The sequence below is a fragment of the Gorilla gorilla genome, chromosome 1 (genome assembly GCF_029281585.2).
Source record: "Gorilla gorilla gorilla isolate KB3781 chromosome 1, NHGRI_mGorGor1-v2.1_pri, whole genome shotgun sequence".
In the NCBI taxonomy this organism is placed as follows: domain Eukaryota; kingdom Metazoa; phylum Chordata; class Mammalia; order Primates; family Hominidae; genus Gorilla; species Gorilla gorilla.
In genome coordinates this window covers 216,741,262-216,759,105 of record NC_073224.2, presented here as the reverse complement: position 1 = coordinate 216,759,105, position 17,844 = coordinate 216,741,262, and the positions used below count along the sequence as shown (strand labels likewise).

General features: G+C 44.8%; 1 protein-coding gene across 8 annotated transcripts in view; it reads right to left on the bottom strand.

Moving 5' to 3' along the window:
* Positions 1 to 162: 162 nt before the first annotated feature.
* The window catches only part of LUZP1 (leucine zipper protein 1), a 94,356-nt gene continuing 76,674 nt past the window's right edge, over positions 163 to 17,844 (bottom strand). For all 8 annotated transcript variants that reach the window (XM_019012451.4, XM_055387421.2, XM_055387445.2 and 5 more), the window contains 2 exons: positions 7,172 to 10,356; positions 163 to 5,205 (listed from right to left, as the gene is read on the bottom strand). In XM_019012451.4, coding sequence (XP_018867996.3) covers positions 5,047 to 5,205; positions 7,172 to 10,243 — 3,231 coding nt within the window. In that variant the 5' untranslated portion in view covers positions 10,244 to 10,356 and the 3' untranslated portion in view covers positions 163 to 5,046. The remainder of the gene's footprint in view (positions 5,206 to 7,171; positions 10,357 to 17,844) is intronic.

Genomic DNA, 17,844 nt, shown 5'->3' with positions numbered 1-17,844 from the left:
CTGTAGAAGCAGTGGACTTCCTGGTCAGTCGGACTAGGCTTCCTCACTTGGGTGGGGGTGGGGTGTGGTGGTGTGCCAAAAGAAAGAACATGGTTATTAGGAAACTTTGGATGCACTTTCAAGATAGATAGAACACAAAAGAGCTGAAACAAAGTCTGAGCCTTCGGGAGACCAGTCTGCCTTTATTCCTGATTCCCTCCACGGGTATGTGCTAAAACTTCCCAATTCTACTAAAAAAAGGTGGTGGTGTACATATTTTGGGAAGCGCACTACATAGGATCAAGGGCTTAGGTAACAGCTGGTTTAACAGATTGCCACAAACTTAGTGGCTCTTAAAGAAAAACAACAGAAATCTATTCGAAAGTTCTGGATGCTTAAAGTCTAAAATGGGTCCACAGGGCTGCATTCATTACAGAGGCTCTCAGAGCAGGGAGGATCAGTTCATTTCCTTGCTCTTTTCAGCTTCTAGGGGTGGGAAGGCTCGTGGCTCCTTCCTCCATCCTCAGAGCACATAACTCCAGTTTCTGCTTCCATCATCACATTGCCTTCTCCTGTAGTCAAATCTTTTGTCTCTCTCTTAAAAGGATACTACCTATGATTACATTTAAGGCCCACCTGGATCATCTAGGATGCTCTGCCTCATCCCAGCATCCTTACCTGCAAAGTCCCTTTTGCCATATAAGAAGATAAAAACAAACATGTTACATGCTGGTTCCTTCCCAGGGGCTCCTGACTGACAGATGATGATAGATAAACACTGTTACTACAAATCCAAGTAATGTCCCTTAAATGTGGTTTTATTCTTACTATGAGTTAAGGGACATCATTATATATATTGGTGATCTGACTGGAAGATGAAAACGGAGAAGGCTTTTTTCCCCCCTAGTCTTAGAATTCGTGGCAGTAATGGAAAGAATCTGCACACCAGGATCAGGGCAGTTAATGTTTCCAGTCCTTGCAGTATCAGTAATTGGTTAGGTAAAATATACCCAATTTTAAGTATTACACAATGAAATATACTAGAGCTGCGCCAACGCATAGAAGACAGATACACAGGGATGACATTGACAAAACTGGCATCACAGACTCGCACAGAGTATACGGAAACGAGGGAGCTTTATTGGTTACATATTGTACTGCAGAGCCAACAGAGAGCATTCGCGCCAGAGGATACATGCAGACAGGCAGCTCCAATGATACACATGCACCCAAGGAGCCCTGAGCCACTGCTTTGCCCTGGTTTCCAGCGACAGGTTCCGGCCTCCTTGGTCCCATGCTTGGAGCAGGAATGTAGAAGCTGCTGCACCTAGACTCCAAGGGGCAGGGGTGAGACCAGAGCACCTGCCTGAGCAAGTAGGTGTGGACCAACAGGCTGCCCCCAACAAAGGGGCCTATAATGCAATAACAGTTTATTTGAGGGCTACTTTCTTAGCCCTCTCAATCTTTAAAATACAAAAAAATAGACTTTATTCTCTTAAAAATACATTCCATTCAGTATATGTTCTGAGCTGGGAAGCAGCAGGAAAATAGGGCCCCTTTCCTATGATCTTGGTTGTGAGGCTTTGAGGAGAACCCTGTTCCCCACTCGGGGTATTCAAAAAATAATCCCTAAAAGCAGCTCTTTCCAAAGCAATCTTGTCAGAGAAATAACAAAACCTCATAACAAGTTAGCCAGGGACCCAGCCTCTGGGTCCCCATTCCTTTATTGGGAAGTGGTAGCACTTGGCACTGACCCACTAAATATAAAGAACTAAAACTGCCCCAGGACGACAAGTCCAAGAACACTATAGTGCCCCCTGCATCCCGAACACTCCAATGACAGGGGGGTTATTTATGTGCAAGCTTGCCTGCAGCTGAGGGTGGGGTGGCATCCTTGGCCCCACTGCAGATCCCTTTAACCCACACTATGACTCTCTCATTGCCACCCAAAAGCAAAAAACAGCCACAGCTTCTTTATCCACCTGCAGCTTTCTCTGGTTTAGTATCAGAGTGGCAAAAAAAAAGCAGCAGCACGTGGAAAAGATCAGCTGCTAGTACTAAGCCAGCTTCACTTCCTCCAACCAAGCAGCTCTATTGCCAGGTCCCCCAACTCACTAGGAACCCTCCAACAACCATACACCTGCCAGTAAAATTTAAGAGCCAAGCTGCGGAAGAAACTTGTCATAAAAGTGGGTTTGTTGACCGGGGGCAGTGGGACTATTTGGCTTGATTAAACTGTTCAACTACCAGGTCTCCCCTCTGCTTGGAGGCTTCCTCCAGGACCCCTGATCATGAGGCCTGGGTCCAAACAGTCACACCTCAGTTGCTTTTCAGAAACATGCCTCCCAACTTTGGGATTTGAGAGCCAGCCTTGCCAGCCATTTGAAGCCCAGAGAAACAGCCTCCAGCCTTTACTTGCTATTACAATGTTATTTCCTGCAATGCTGAGGACATTTAAAAATAAAATCTATCTAGAAAGTGTGCAGATTAAAGAAACAAAATATCCTGAAATAACTGTTACAATCAAATCCTATTGCACTCAGATTTCAAGATGGCAGCCCCAGCAAAAGGGCATCACAGCTGTCCCTCTTCCACAGGACATTTTGAGTAGCAGCAGATGTTGGTGCTGCTGAAATGTGGAAAGATCCAGACTTTGGCACCAGGAGCTATAGCACCAGAATCCAGGGCTCCAACACCCAAAGACAAGAATTATTGGCGAGATCTTTTTAGGCATGGCTTGGCGCCCTTCTGTTTCCATCAGCAGAGAAGAGCCAGACTTAGTTTCCTAATACCTTTAGTTGACCACCACAGAGGATGATTTTCTTTGAACTCTCAAGGTTGCCAACCAGTGAAGGAGAATGGCAGGGAGGCTGCAAGTGAAGGATGGCAGCCTTGAGTGAGCTAGTTTCTGGCCAGTGAGCCAGGAGAAGCAGCAGTAAGAGATCTTGGAAATAGCATCTTGAGCATCAGAGGTGGGGATGTGGACAGGAAAGGCAGGCCACATGACAATGCCTTTAGATTGGCAAAACTCTAGGAAGCAGAAGTATGAGCAATAGATTCCTGTCCCTGAAAGTAAGGTAGGTGCTCCCCAAGCCTCCTCACTGCCAAATCTGATACAGACAAGGGCAGGATGAACACTGGTTCCCATGCTGAGTGAAGGCAGAGAAGACAAATTCCTCTGGAGGAAGTCTTGAGTCTTCCTCTTGCCAGGAAATTCATAGGAGATGCACAGGAACAGGAGATACACAGACTTGGGTACTTTCCATAATACCTAGACTCCTAGAATGCCAGGAGATACTGTGTGGCACTGGGCAAGGCTGATGCCACAAAGAGCCTCAGAGACCATCCGATCTAATCCCTTCACACTTTGCAGATTGGGAAACAGGCCGAGGGAGCTTCTCTGAGCTCATCCCCATGAGATTAAAACATAGAGAAACTAAAAAACAAGGCCCAGAAAAACAATTGAGGGCAGGAGGGAAGAACCCACACGGATGATACCTTCCACAAGCAAAAATCATCCCATACTATTATAGATGGTGAAAACAGGAGAACCTTAGAATACCAGATTTGGTGCCCTTAGAGATCATCCATTTCAAAGAACTCATTTTACAGACAGGGAAACTGAGGCTCCAAGAAGACAATGACTCACCCAAGGTCACACAGCAAGGAAATAAAGCCATGGGGGAAAAAATCCAGCTTACCAGACTGGTAGTTTAATGTTCTCTCATTCTGAGGGCAATAGTGTCTACTTCATAAAGGTAGCCTTTGAAAGAGGATCCCTTCTTTGAATTGACAGAATGCTAAAGAAAAAGCACTGCCGAGAATATACAATTCTTTTCAACTTCCCCATGTGACTGGTATAAGGAACCTAACCAATTTATTTACGTGGCTTTCTGAAAAGTTTGCTGCATTTTGAACTATATAAAGCTGAGGCTTTCAATGCGTATGTACGTATCACCTTTCCTCCAGCGAAGTCATCATGATAGTCGACTTGCAGAAATCCGGGGCCCACTTCTGTAGGAATGCATCAGCTTGGTAAAGTGCGATGCCTCCTCCATGGGTGATGGAGAAGGAGGAACAGGAGGGAGTAGTCTCACAGTCCATGCCTCTCATGGAGCTATTGCTTGTGGAGTGACTAAAGGGGAGTCACTTCGGGTCTGCTTTCCCTCTTGCTGGGCACTTCCTAGAAGGCAGAGGATGCTGGGTCAGGCCCAGCTTAGCCTGGGGATTTTCCCAAGGTGGAAACAATGAAGTCAGCCTGAAGTCTTCAGCCACCGGAGAGAGAGCAGGCGATGCCAGCAGCATTACTGGTGCTCAGGAAAGGAGATGCATGAGGCTTGCACCTCCAGATGCGTTTGGAAGGTGAGCAGAGAGAGCTGGGGTTGGGGAGGGATGATGTCATTCCAATGGGTATCCGCATGGGTATCTGCATGCTCTGCTTCCAGGAGACTGGTAAGCCAGGAGCCAGGTCAAACTTCAACCTAAAGGGTAGTCTCATAATCCTTTAGAGGCAGCACAGACCCCTTTCTGCTTTAAGTCTGAAGAAAAGAACTCCAAGGGGAAAGAAATGAAAGCCCCCTAGATAGAGCTGATGGCTGGTAAATATTACGGGGTACTTGAGCCCATTGGGCAAATGAGGAGAGAAGTGGATATAGTGAGGAGACTGAGAAACCAGAACATTAACCACACAGACAGAGGCTGCCCTAGGATCCAGAAACAACCCACCAAGGAGCCGAGAAGAATTTTTGACTCCTGCTGTGTGGTGGGGACTTTGTCTTCCCCTGTTTGGGGGCCAGAATGGTCCAACTACTTGGTGGACAGGGACAAGGAGAGAGAGAGGACTCGTGCATTGGGGAAGGTTGGGCCTGGGTGACTGTCCAGCTTGTAGTCTCTGATTCCCTCTGGCCAAATGGCAAAAATTACCTGAGCCACAGCCCGGCTCTACCACAGTTTTCTAGCCAAGGCTTGTGTCTTGCCTGGTTAACTGGCCTTGGATCCTTCATGGGGCAGGACGGTGGAAGAGCTGAGAAGCAGGAGCAGAGGGCAGACAACAGACACCCAGCGGGCTCAGTTCTCCTCAGCACAGGGCCTGGTTGGCCGTAATCGTTCCTCGGCCCGTACTCGCCCAGACTCTGGCAGCCCCTGCTTCCCAGGCAGTTCAGACGGATCCAGGGAGTTGTGCAGTTGCCTGTAGACACTGAGTGTACAGTCTTCCCCTTCTTCCTCCTGTGCCAATAAATAACAAAAGTGAGCTGTGGAGGTCAGTAAAGTGAGGACCAAGACACCCTCACCTGCTACCATAGTGGGTCCTTTCCAACCCAGCAGAGGCAGATATAGCCCAGACAGGCCATTAAGTTAACTGCAAAGATATGCTTTTGCCTGAGTATGAGCCAATATGTAAATTCCTTGGAAATCGGTAGACTGGGAACTCCAAGCTGCTGGGAACAATCAGGGTAGGCTAGGAGGAGGCTCACAACTCAACAGGAGCCTTACAGAGGACAGAGCCTGGAATGGGGGCATGGGACTAGTACCCCTGAGGAGGGGCCAGCAGTCTCCGAGTTCTGCACATGCATGCAGGCTGCATGATTCTGGGGATGAGGTCCACATCCTTGATGGGGAGCTGAAGAGAGGTCCGGACAGCTCTCTTCCTCCTTCCCACATACAAACTACCAAAAAGCTCACATTTCCGTCTCTCATCCTTTATCTCTCCTCTTAAATGTCCAAAGCTTCAGGGGCCCAAATAGCTGTCTTTCTCCCTACGCCTAGAATTCTACCTTTTTTTTTTTGAGACGAAGTCTCGCACTGTCTCCCGGGCTGGAGTGCAGTGGCGCAGTCTCAGCTCACTGCAACCTCTGTCTCCCGGGTTCAAGTGATTCTCCTGCCTCAGCCTCCTGAGTAGCTGGGATTACAGGCATGTGCCACCACACCCAGCTAATTTTGTATTTTTAGTAGAGACGGGGTTTCACTATATTGTCCAGGCTGGTCTTGAACTCCTGACCTTGTGATCCGCCTGCCTCGGCTTCCCAAAGTGCTGGGATTACAGGTGTGAGCCACCACGCCTGGCCAGAATTCTACCTTTTTAATATTCTCCTTGGTTCTCCCAAGCAAATGCAGATCAAAGAATAACATAGGCATGAGTAAGAAGGGTTAGCAGAGTAGAAAGAGCATTGGATTTAGAGACAGGAATCTTGGATTCAAGTCTTCACTCTTCCAGTAATTCTGCTGGGTGAACTTAGGTAAGATATTTTGTGTTTCTGACCCTTAGCTTCTACATCTGAAAAATGGGGATAATATCTGCCCCCAGGCAGATATTCAAGGGACTGAATGAGATAGTGGGTAGTGAAGTACTTTTGTCCAGTGTTAAGTACCCTGTAAAGAGTCACAGGGCTTTTCAAGTTAACAGAGTCATCTTTTTTAAAGAAGGGAGCACTGTGTCCAGGTCCAAGAAGTTTTTCATCATCACAGGTTTCTCATCAAAGACACTCCCAGGGGCTTCTCCAGATGCTGTTCTGACACTGAGCCTCACACTCACATAAGGCAGGTGGTTCTGGATTTATCAAAGCTGTAATGAGCTATACTGAACCAGCCCTGCCCTCAGACTGATGATATGAGACAGACAGCTGTCTGGGGGGCAAAAGAAAGTGTCACTTGGAATTGGGTATACGCTTATCTAAAATAGGCCCAGTGTAAGCCCCGGCTCTCCTCATCCCTGAGAGGCCAGCAGCCTGTGAAGATCTGCTAACTGAGGTGGCCGAGAACTTGCTGACCTGGCTCCCCCTCACTGTGCCCTACAGAAAGGGCACCGGGCCTCCTCCTGTTGCCCAGAGCTCCCCATCAGCTGCAGCTGCTTCTTGTGCTTTTCATGCTGTTCTGAGGGCCTACGGGGAGCTCTTTAGCTGCTCTGGCAAACCAAGGGAAGAGAAGACAGATTTCCTTTTTATGTCGCCTTCATATATGAGAGCAAAATGAAGACAACAAATTGGAAAAGGGATTTTGGAAAGTGATGCTGCCAAAAACCTTCTTTAGGAGAAAGGTCAAACCCCCCCGATTTTTCAACAGTTCTCTAAGGAACCCAGTTCTACTCAGTTCTCAAGATCCTGGGTCACACAGGCCAGAGCAGAGGGGAAAAAGGAAAAGGCAAAGAAGGAAAAGGGAGAGAGAAAAGAGAGAGGGGAGAGAGGCTGGAACTCACCATGCTTGCTGAGTGGTTCCAGGCTGCGACAGTGATGGTGTCTCCTACCCGATTCCGACGGGTAAGCACCTCTGACACAGTGAGGCTACTTTGGGTCCTTCTGGAGGAGGGCTCAGGGGCATCCCCTGAACTTGGTCCTACCCTTCGAGTGCCCTGCTCAAAAAGGTAGGACCTGGGCTGTTCAAGTTCCGAGAAGTCTGTGGAAGACCTCTGGGTGTAGGCATTGCTATTGGTAGATTCCATGTTTTTACCTATTCGAGCTGGGGGCTCTTCTAAAGATTTCAAGTCTCGCCTGCTCTTCCAGGCATTCCGCACAGTAACATGTCTGGCATCTGAGAAGCCCACTTCTGAAGGGGCACTATGGCTTTTCCACCTGATTGTCTCCGCTGGAGGTGCATGGCTATTCCTCTCCACAGGATCCGATGGCTTGATTATAATGCTGCTCCGAGAGACCACTGTTTCTGGCCTGTTCTTCAGGGGCCCATCTGCCATTCTCTCCGCTTCTGCAAGCTGCAGGGTGATGTCATGTTTGTGAATGGAGAGCTCAAAAGGGGAGCTGACATGGTTGCTAACTGATGTGAGCTCTGCCAGCCCCACCTGGATATTGCTAGTGGATGTGTGCCTCTCCCTCAGGGCGTCACCCGGAGCAGCTCTGGGGCTGCTGCTGTCAGATGGATAGATAGTAATGCTACTTGTCACTTTGTTTGGCCCTGGTTTGGAGACGGGTTTCTGTTTCTCCAACGTAGTCTCTGTTCCAGATCCTCCCATGATTTTTTTCACATCCTTATCAACAATAACAGGTTTGATGATGGCTCTAGACCGCAACGCCTCTCTGGGGCTAAAGGGCCTTTGGCTTTTTACCCCAGCACCATTGGTATCTGGGAGCTCCATGGCATTGGTGGAGGCTCTGACAGATTTCACAGATTCATTCTCCATTCCAGCATCTTTATCATTCTCAAATAGGGAGGTTCTAGGTGCCCCTCGGGTTTTAGCCTTTTCTCTAGAGTTAGGTTGTGGTTTGGGCTCTGGCTCTGGAGTGATGGTTGTATTTACCAACTTGGCAGTAACAAGAGATGCTATGTCCAAGTCATCATCTGAGTCTGGCTTCTCTCTGCCACTGGATTTGATGACTCGACACCTCAAGGCTTCATGTGGACTGCTGTCTTCGATCACAACTGCTGCAGGTTGATTAACCCCTTCTTTATGTGAGGTTGAAAATCCCTGAAGGATGTTCTCTTGGCTTCTAGAGCTATAAGGATACTTCGATAAAACAGGAGCCTTGGAATTCAGGGAACTGGTATCAGCCTCAAGGCCATTGGCAGCCTTTTTGCCTTTAGAGAGCCCTTCGGAGGAGGATCTTCGAGATGAGGCCAGGGCTCCAATGGCCTTAGAACAGCCAGAGTTTGCAGCCTGAGTTACCTGACTTCCGTTGCCAGGCACGTGTCCCCTCTTGCCAAAGACAGTCTCAGAGCAGGTGTCAGAAGCCTTGTCAGCTCTACCCAATGGGTCACTGGGAACAGATCCATGGGTGGTGTCACTAAACGTTCGTGTTGTCTTCTCCACTTTTCCCTTCAGTCCGCTCTCGGTGCCTGGCTTGGAAGTCCCCTTCCACGCTTTACTGTGCTCCTGAGCAGCCGGGGGGTAGCGACTCAGCACTGAGGGCTGCTCCCTAGACTTCTTCCCTTCGCTCTGGGAGGATCCGGGTACAAACCGGTCTTCAGTTTTCTTTGTCTCCTGAGTCCCACTGTCTGTACTCACCCCCATGTGAGAAGCTTTTGCTGCCCTCCTGTTGGTGAAACTGGGAGAAGAAACCTGCCTGTTGCTCAGAGAATAGTTTTCATTGTTGAGAGCAAACTCCCTGTTCCGGAGTCGTTCCCGCTTATGCTGAGGAGACAGTTCCCGCGCTGTGTGCCTGGACACAGAAGCCTCACTTCCGTGGCCTCTAAACTTAGTCCTCTCATGTCTGCCTTTGCTGGACAGGAAAGCATCTTCCCCTTCTACCTCTCCATTTTCTAACTCTTTCTGTTTCTTGATTTGTAGCTTTATCTCCTCCAGTTGGCTGGCTAATAATTTGTTTTTATTTTGTTCACTTAGGTAATTATCCTGAAGGTCGTTATTTTTGGCCTTCATTTTCTTAAGCTCTTCTTCCAACGATTCAAAGTGTTTGATTTGCGTCTTAAGTTTCTCAATCTCTTGGTTAAGGTCTTTGACTTTGTTGTCTTCCTGATTGCGGTTCTTTTCATTTTCTGATTTGTTTCTTGTTTCATTCTCTACCTGCTTTAGGTAGTCCAGACCACCCTTCCTTCTTGATTCTTTGGACGGCAGTGTGGAAGAGATGCCATCCTCAATCCGTAGGTCATTTCTTTCCAGATTAGAAGCATTCCTTGTATAATCTCGGTTCATTTTTTTGTTCTGCTCTAGTTTTTGAGTGAGTTCTTTTATCAATTTCTCATTTTCTTTCTCCTTTTCATTCAAGTATTTTCTCTCACTTACAAAGCTCAGAGTTAATGATTTCAGCTTTTCTAACTCTGACGCTAAACTCTGCTCAGTTTTATCCAGGCGGTCCTCAGAAGATTCTAGTTCTTTCACTTTGACTCTGAGCATTTCCAGCTCAGAGGAGATTTTCTTGGTCAGATTTCTCTCCTCATTCAGGCTCAGACACAGCTGGGTACAGTCATTCTTACTCCTGCTGAAGGCCTCTTCTAGCTTCTCTAATTCAGCCATTCGTTTCTGAAGCCGCTCAATCTCAGATTTCAGCTCCCGGGTGAGGTTTTCTTCCTCTTCAAGTTTCTCCTTCATCAGACGACACAGATCCTCTGCTCTCTTAATTTCCTCGTCTTTGCCTTCAATTCTCAGCACCCGCTGGCGCAGCACTTCAATCTCCGCCAACATGCTGGAGTTGCTACCTTCCGCCTGAATCACCTTGTCCTGGAGATCCAGGAGTTCATCCTCTGCTTTCTGGAGGTTTTTTGTGGCTTCCTCCAACTCATCAAGGCGGCGGCTTAGACTCTGTAGCTTAAACCGCAAGTGGCGGCTGGAGGCCGTCTCCTTGTAGCTTGTAAATTCGGCCATGTCTATTGCCAGCCAATTCCTAGAGGCATCCAATTCCACTCAAGGGGATGAGAAATGGTTACCTTTCTCTTGGCAACCACAATCTTCTTTGACAGCTGGAGACCATCATCAATCTACAGAAGGAAAGTAGAAAGCATGTCAGTCAGCAAATGTAAAACCTGCACGTTAGCTCCCAGTTATAGAAAAGAGCTCCTATCTGTTCCTGGTGCCTGGATCATAGCAGGGGCTCAAACCTGTTGAATGAATGACTTGAATAAACCTGCAAGAAAACACTGGTTCTTCATGGCCGATATTGAGTTGATACCTCATTTCGCCCTAATAAAGAATGTCACCAGTGGCAGCATGGCAAAAAGACATATAAGAAGCCTCAATTTTCATGGCAGGGTATAATAACATCATTACCATCTGCAACCTGCATAATCTCAGGAGAGTCATTAACAATGGAAACTAAGTCTCAGTTTTACTTAGTGGTAAAATGGGCATAATGATGTCTACCGTATTTCTCCCCAGTGTTGTTCTGAGATAATATGTGGAAGATCTTGGTAACAAAGCAATAAACAATCCTAAGATTTTTTTTTAAAGATTATCTCTTATGAGCTATTGTGACTTAAAAGTGATACAAATTAACCCTCTGCCTTGCTATAAATGGTGAGCTTCACAATATACTAAAACAATCTCTCTACACCCATTTTCAACATCTCTTCTCCCAAAAGTATATTTGTAAGTGGAATTCAGGTGTGAGTTGGCCCGACCCAGCCAACAGGCAGCTTCTACAAAACGTATCCTTTTGCACTGTAAAAGAAATGCCCCAGATGTTAAGGTTGGTATGAAGACTGGTTTGTTTCTTTGAAAGCCATTTCACTGGGGATACATACCAAACATATAATAATACCCCAAGGAAATAGAGAAAGGGGAAGGTTTAGTTTTTTATGTAATTTTCTCATTTTTAAAATAGGAGAATGGATTAATAAATGTATTTTAAACAGCTTTCATGAACAGTAAGGCCTATGAAATTAAAAGGCAAACAACAGACTTCCATTTCCACCACTACGGCAAACCAGATAACCTGGAAAACCTCTAATACTATAAAACAGCTAAAAATACTGAATCAAATGTAACAATCACTTAAAATGTATAGTTGATCACATAGAAAGTAAGTGACATTCCAGCTAAAACCAGAGGAAAAGAAGACTAAATGAAAAATAATAGTAAGTTTATACTACCACTGAGCTGTCCTTCTTAGGGTCTTGCCAATCTCCAGAACCAAGGAGTTTGGGTTCTAACAATCATGCAGGTATAAGAGGCAAGAGTTTGGGCCCAATAGAGGTGGTAAGTTGAAAATGAGACTCCAGTCCCCAATCTAAAGCAAGGACTATTGAAGAACTACAGCTCCAGGATAACTAGTGAAAAAAGTCACCTCCCTGATATAGGGAGATAAGAGGACCTGGGCTCCATTAGGGGTTAAAGGAGGGTTATCCCTAGAGAATTTAAAATCTTAGACCTGCTCTCACTTGAATTCAGAGTTCAAATTTATACCACCTGAGTGGTCTAGAACCTATCTGTCCTGAGAAACTAACATAAAATGGCCATCAGCCTAGTAATATCCCTGGGAAACCTAGCTGAGCAAACAAAAGTACTCTGGAGGGAGCCCACTCTCTACAGAGGTCACACAGGATTCCCACAGATTAAAGTCCAGCTGAACCTGAGCTTATAACTAAAAATTACAAAACACATAAAGATCCATCTTTTACTTGACTGGGCAGAGCAAGTTTATACCAAAAAGAACCAAAGTTACTAAGATTATTGGCTAGAGACCATACAATAAGTACATTCCAATGTTTAAAGTCATAAAAGAAGGAATGAAAAAAAAAGGAGAAAGGAACAAGGTGCTATCAACAAAGATCAGAAGATCTGAAAGTTAACCAAATACAACAGCTAGAAACAGAGAAGAGAAATGGCATATTAGAGGCAAAGGAAGATATTAATAGTGGTCAAGAGAGATACGTAATTACAAAGAGCAGCACAGAGTTAAAAAGATGGAAAAGGTAAGAGAGAGGTTAACAGATGGGGAAAAAATTAAAAAGGTCCAAAACAAGGAAGTTTTAACAGGCAGCCCAAAAGGATAGAATACAGAATGGGGAATAGGCAATATTTGAAGAGCTAGCAGGTAAGAATTTTCAAGAGTTGATTAAAGATATGGACCTCACATTCAGGAAGCAATGTCCCAACAGGAGAAAACTAAATCTGCACCTAGACACATCGTAAGGATACGGAAGAATGTATCACAAACAGAAAATCTTTAAAAAGAAAAAAGAAAAAAAGACCATAGTCTCAGTCCATTTGTGCTGCTGTAATAAAATACCTGAGGTAGTAATTTATAAGAACAGAAACTGGCCAGGTATGGTGGCTCACGCCTGTAATCCCAACATTTTAGGAGGCTGAGGCAGGAGGATCACTTGAGGTCAGGAGTTCAAGACCAGCCTGAACAACATGATGAGACCCCATCTCTACTAAAAATACAAAAATTAGCCAGGTGTGGTGGTGGACCTATAATCCCAGCTACTTGGGAGGCTGAGGCAGGATAATTGCCTGAACCCACGGGACGGAGGCTGCAGTGAGCTGAGATCGCGCCACTGCACTCCAGCCTGGTCGACAGAGCAAGACACCATCTCCAAAAAGAACAGAAATTATTTCCTCACAGTTCTGGAGCCTGGGAATATAAGATCAAGGCACCAGCAGGTTTAGTGTCTGCTGAAGGCCCAGTCTCTGCTTCCAAGATGACACCTAGAATGCTGTTTCCTCACAGGGAAGAAGGAATGGAACAAAAAGGGTTGAACTTGCTCCCTCAGGCCCTTTTTTAAAGGTGCTGATCCCTAATACTATCTCCTTAAAGGTCCTACCTCTTAATGCTGTTGCACTGGGGGTTAAGTTTCAACACGAATTTTGGAGGAAGCAAAAACATCCCAAACACAAAAACAATCTATAATAACAACTGAACCACTTTTCAGCAGAAACTTTTAAGTAGGTGGCAAGTAGAATGGACTACAGGGGATAAGGGTGGGAGCAGGAAGACCAAATAGGAGGCTATTGCAGTAATCCAGGCAAAACACAGTTATGGCCTAGACCAGGATGGTGGCAGTACATGCGTTCCAAGAGCACGTGACCAAGACAGTTGAGAAATGGTCAGAATTCTGGCCGTATGAAGGTACGACCAAAAGATCTGCTCTTAGACTACATGTGAAGCATGAGGCAAAGAAAGGAATTAAGAAGCCGAGTGCAATGACTCATATCTATAATCCCAGCACTTTGAGAAGCTGAGGTGGAGTTCAACACCAGCCTGGGCACAACACAGTAAGATCCCGTCTCTATAAAAAAAAGGTAAAATAAAATAAAATTAGAAGGTACAGTGGCATACACCTGTAGTCCCAGCTACTTGGTAGGCTGAGGCAAGAAGACTGCTTGAGCCCAGGAGTTTAAGGTTCCAGTGAGCTATGACTGTGCCACTGTACTCCAGCCAGAGTGACAGAGCAAGACCCTATCTCTAAATAAATAAGCAGATAGACAGATAGATAGATAGGAATTAAGGTAGACTCTAAGGTGGCTGGGCTGAATTTGTAGAGGGACAGCATTACCATCAATTCAAATGGAGATGACCGCAGATGGAGCAGTCTGAGAAGGAAGATGAGGAGTCTCATTTGGGACACGTGTATGAGATGTATATTAGGTGTGTAAGGGCCCACTTGAAATTCCTGGTAACGATTTAAAGTGAAACCAATCCACAAAGTTCTATCTTTTTCTCCAGTCTTGTTCAGCTGGCTGAACAGACAAAAGAATAGAGAAACCAGAGTTGGACTGAACCAGATCAAAGCACTGCAGAACAAAGCAAAAGAAGGACAAGAGAGCAGAGGATGTGTGTGAGGGACTTTAAATTCACTCAGTACAGAAGGAGGTGAAGAATAGTGAAAATATAATAGAAACTAATGAAGCGAAGGTCCCAAGGGGACTTGAAGGCTTATTGGAGTAAGGGTACCAGGTACTAGAGGAAACTAAGCTTGAAATATAGAAGACAGAAATCAGAGAGGGACTTCAAGGAATTGAAATCATGGAGGGACTGTAGTTATTGATAATGTCAAAAACGAAGGTATAATCATAGGAATCCTGTGGGGGAGTAGGGAGAAGTAGAGAACAAGATCATTAGAAGAGAGAAATAATTGAGAGGTAAAGGTGTTGCAAGGGTCACCAGCATGTAAGCGCCATAAATTAACAGGAATAACGCTGGAAAGAGTGACGTTAAGACAGAATCTGTAGTTGTTGAGAAGTTAGGGGCAGTGACTCAGGGCGTCAATAGACGGCAGCAACGATAGAGTATTAGGTGATGTCGTCCAATAAGATCACATTTAAAACTCAAGGACAAGAGTGAAGAAACAGTCTGAGACATAAGAGAAAAACAGCCACCACTGGAGAGGGAAGAAATGACTCCAACAATGATCCTATGAGAAAGCTCAGGGCAAAAGAAAAACAACTGAAATTGGGCCTGGAGGAGACGCCCAAATGCCAATTCTCTCCAAGCCTGATTCTTCTAATGGCTGCACTATAAGCCTAGAGCCACCAGATGGAGCCCAAGCTCAGCTCCTCAAAAACACCAACGCTTGAAGGTGTTGAAAAGACCAAGCCTTCCGCTTCCATTCAGATTCTGCCCACCCCGAATACTGCTCCCTGTACATCACTCTGCTTCTCTGGGTACATCTTTCTCTGTCCTCTCGTCTTTGCCTCTTTTGGTCCCCCTTCTCCTTTCCCCAGCCTACCTGCTTCCTCATTCTCAAAAACGGAGAGGGAAAAAACCTCCTATAGTTTATGTTTTTAAAAAGAAAGCTTTTCCCTTTTAAAAACTCTTGCATTTGGCCTTCTGCCCAGTGGTACAATTAAAATCTTGTCAATTTATACACAGGGTTGGTTTGGGAGGACTTAATTAAATTTAGACCACACACCAATTTTAAATGAGTGTATGATACAAAGGGTCTGTGTTGCCATCGTAGTCACTGGAAGACAAATGATATATGATTCATCTATAAAGTGCTTTAAAACAGCATATCCTCATAACTATGCTTAAACCATTAAATTGTGTATTTTAAAGAGATAAACTTCATGATACATAAAGCATATCTCAATAAAGCTGTTAAAGAAAACCCAGCTTATCCTCAAACTGTAGCATTCTCTCAGCACATCTTATTTATACTAGCTTATACTATAGTTTTCACCATCTCTTTTTCAAAAGGAAACGTTAAACCTTAGTATAGCCCCATCTATAAATTATCATAATTCTGAATTAGGAGAGTCTGGGAATTATACCACCGTTTTATTTATTTGGCTTTTAGTGCCAATTTTATATGTTTTATCAAGACTCTGGATGATATGAATCAACTAGTACAAGCTAAACCCAGTAAATATGTAGCAAATACTTACTGGAAACATACAGAGAAAGCAGGTATTACACACCACCGCTTAAAACTCTCTAAAGGTCCTGGCTACTATTAGGATAAAGTCCAAATTCCCCATGATGGCACCCAAAGCCCTTCATGATGTGGCCCCGCCAGCCTCTTCATCTACATCCTCACCCTCCCTCTTCCCTCTGGTCCCTCACTAGTTTGATTCCTTCTCATTTCTTCAGATCCCACTTTAGACAACGCATCCTTCTGGAAAATTCTGGAGTGCCTTCTTCAAACCCCAGGCCAGATCTGGGCCTCTCTTTTTTGCTTTCACAGTCTGCTACATGGTTCCCATCACAGAACCTATCACACTCTATTGCAGCTTTATTTACTCAATTCTTCTCTCCAACTTGTGTCACCACTATATTCTCAGTACCCAGCAGGGAGCCTAGCACACAGGGAATGCTGAAAATTCGATGAATTTGACTGATGAGTGAGCCTCCTAATTATCAAATAGCTTGTAGGCCCTTTGGCAATGACCATTAACAGAAAATAATAAGAATGTCCATGACCTAATCATGGATTACAAAGGAGAAAACATGGCAAGAGTGAACAGATAGCACAGAATCTCAGGCCCTGTGGTAATGCTCTGAATGATCTCATCCCTAGCCCTGTGCCACTTGCACAATGTCTCAACCACAATACTCTCCCCCTGACCTGCTGGGAAGCCCTTTCTTGCAGGTCTATGCCACACAAACAGGACACAGACATCAAAAAACCACAACACTCAGGATGTCCAGCTCTAGTTATTGGACCAAGTGTTGGAGAAGTAGTAGAAGACATTTCTGGATCTTCCTCCACTCCTCAGAATGAGATTTCAGAGCCAGAAGGTAGCTAAAGATCATTTAGTCAACTGGTTTTCAAACTAGACTCAGCAAATCCCCTTGGGGTCATTTAGGGGAAAGACAACAGGGGAGATATTTTGAGCAGGCTGAACTCCAGGCTCCTTTCACTTACTCGCAACTGATTTTTAGCTTCTTACAATATTGGGCTTCTCCTATATGACTTTATTAAAGAATTCTACATAGCTTTTATTTAAAATAAAATCACTTACTTCATTCAAACCCCTTATTTTAGAAACAAGGAAATGGACTCAGAAGTAAATACTGTGCTTTTTCCAGCAGTTTAGCAAAAGTCAAGGACTTCAGTCTCCTGACTCTATGTTCAGGATTCTTCCCATTATGCAAAATCACCTCCTTATAAACTCTTAAGCATTTTTATAAAATGAGGAGTTCTGAGCACTACTCTATAAACAAACTAACAATGACAAAAGAGTATAAAGGAACAAATAAGTACAACCACAAATAGGGCAGTAGTATACTACAGGCAATACTAAGTACCTTATACACATGATTTCTGCAGGTATCAGGAATCTCAGATCATTTACTTTACATGTTCCTCCTCCACGGAGGTTTTCCCTCAATGTCCACACAAAGACAATATGGTAATCCCTGGACATGTAAAATGCTTAGCAGAATACCTTGCACATAAGTCACAACAAACAGTAAGCTACTACTATTATTCTATTCAGCTTTCACAATAACCTTATGGGGCAAGGACTCTCAAATTTTCCCAAAGTACGCAGCTAGCAAGGACAGTCAGAGTGAATCTAGGTCCAATTCCAAAGTTTATATTCTTTTAAGAATACCACCCTGTTTGGCCAAGTCACTGATTTTCTCTACGCTTTAGTTCCTCTGAAAAAATAAAAGAATATCAACTATCTTACAGCAACAGTATGCAATAAAGTTAGCAAAAGCACTTTGAAAAGTCCTATGCATACCTAAAGTAAGTTTCATCAGGGAAAATCCTCCTAAAAATAGTGATTCACTAAGATCATCCCTTCTCCCCAGAGTAAACAAGGAACTAGACTGAAAATGGGGTTAGGAGGTCACTTATCTCTGACCTTTTGGCCCTAAGTAGCCAGGATAAGAAATGCTTTGCTACCTCCTGGATCATCCAAAAGCAAAGTAGACACCTCTCTTCCTACTGCCTCCCTTACTCTGTGTTAAGTATGTTTATCCAGGCAAAATTCATTTATTTAGCAGACATTTATAGAACACCTATGATGCACCCAGCATTTTGCCAAGATAAGTAGACAATCTTACCCTTGCCTTT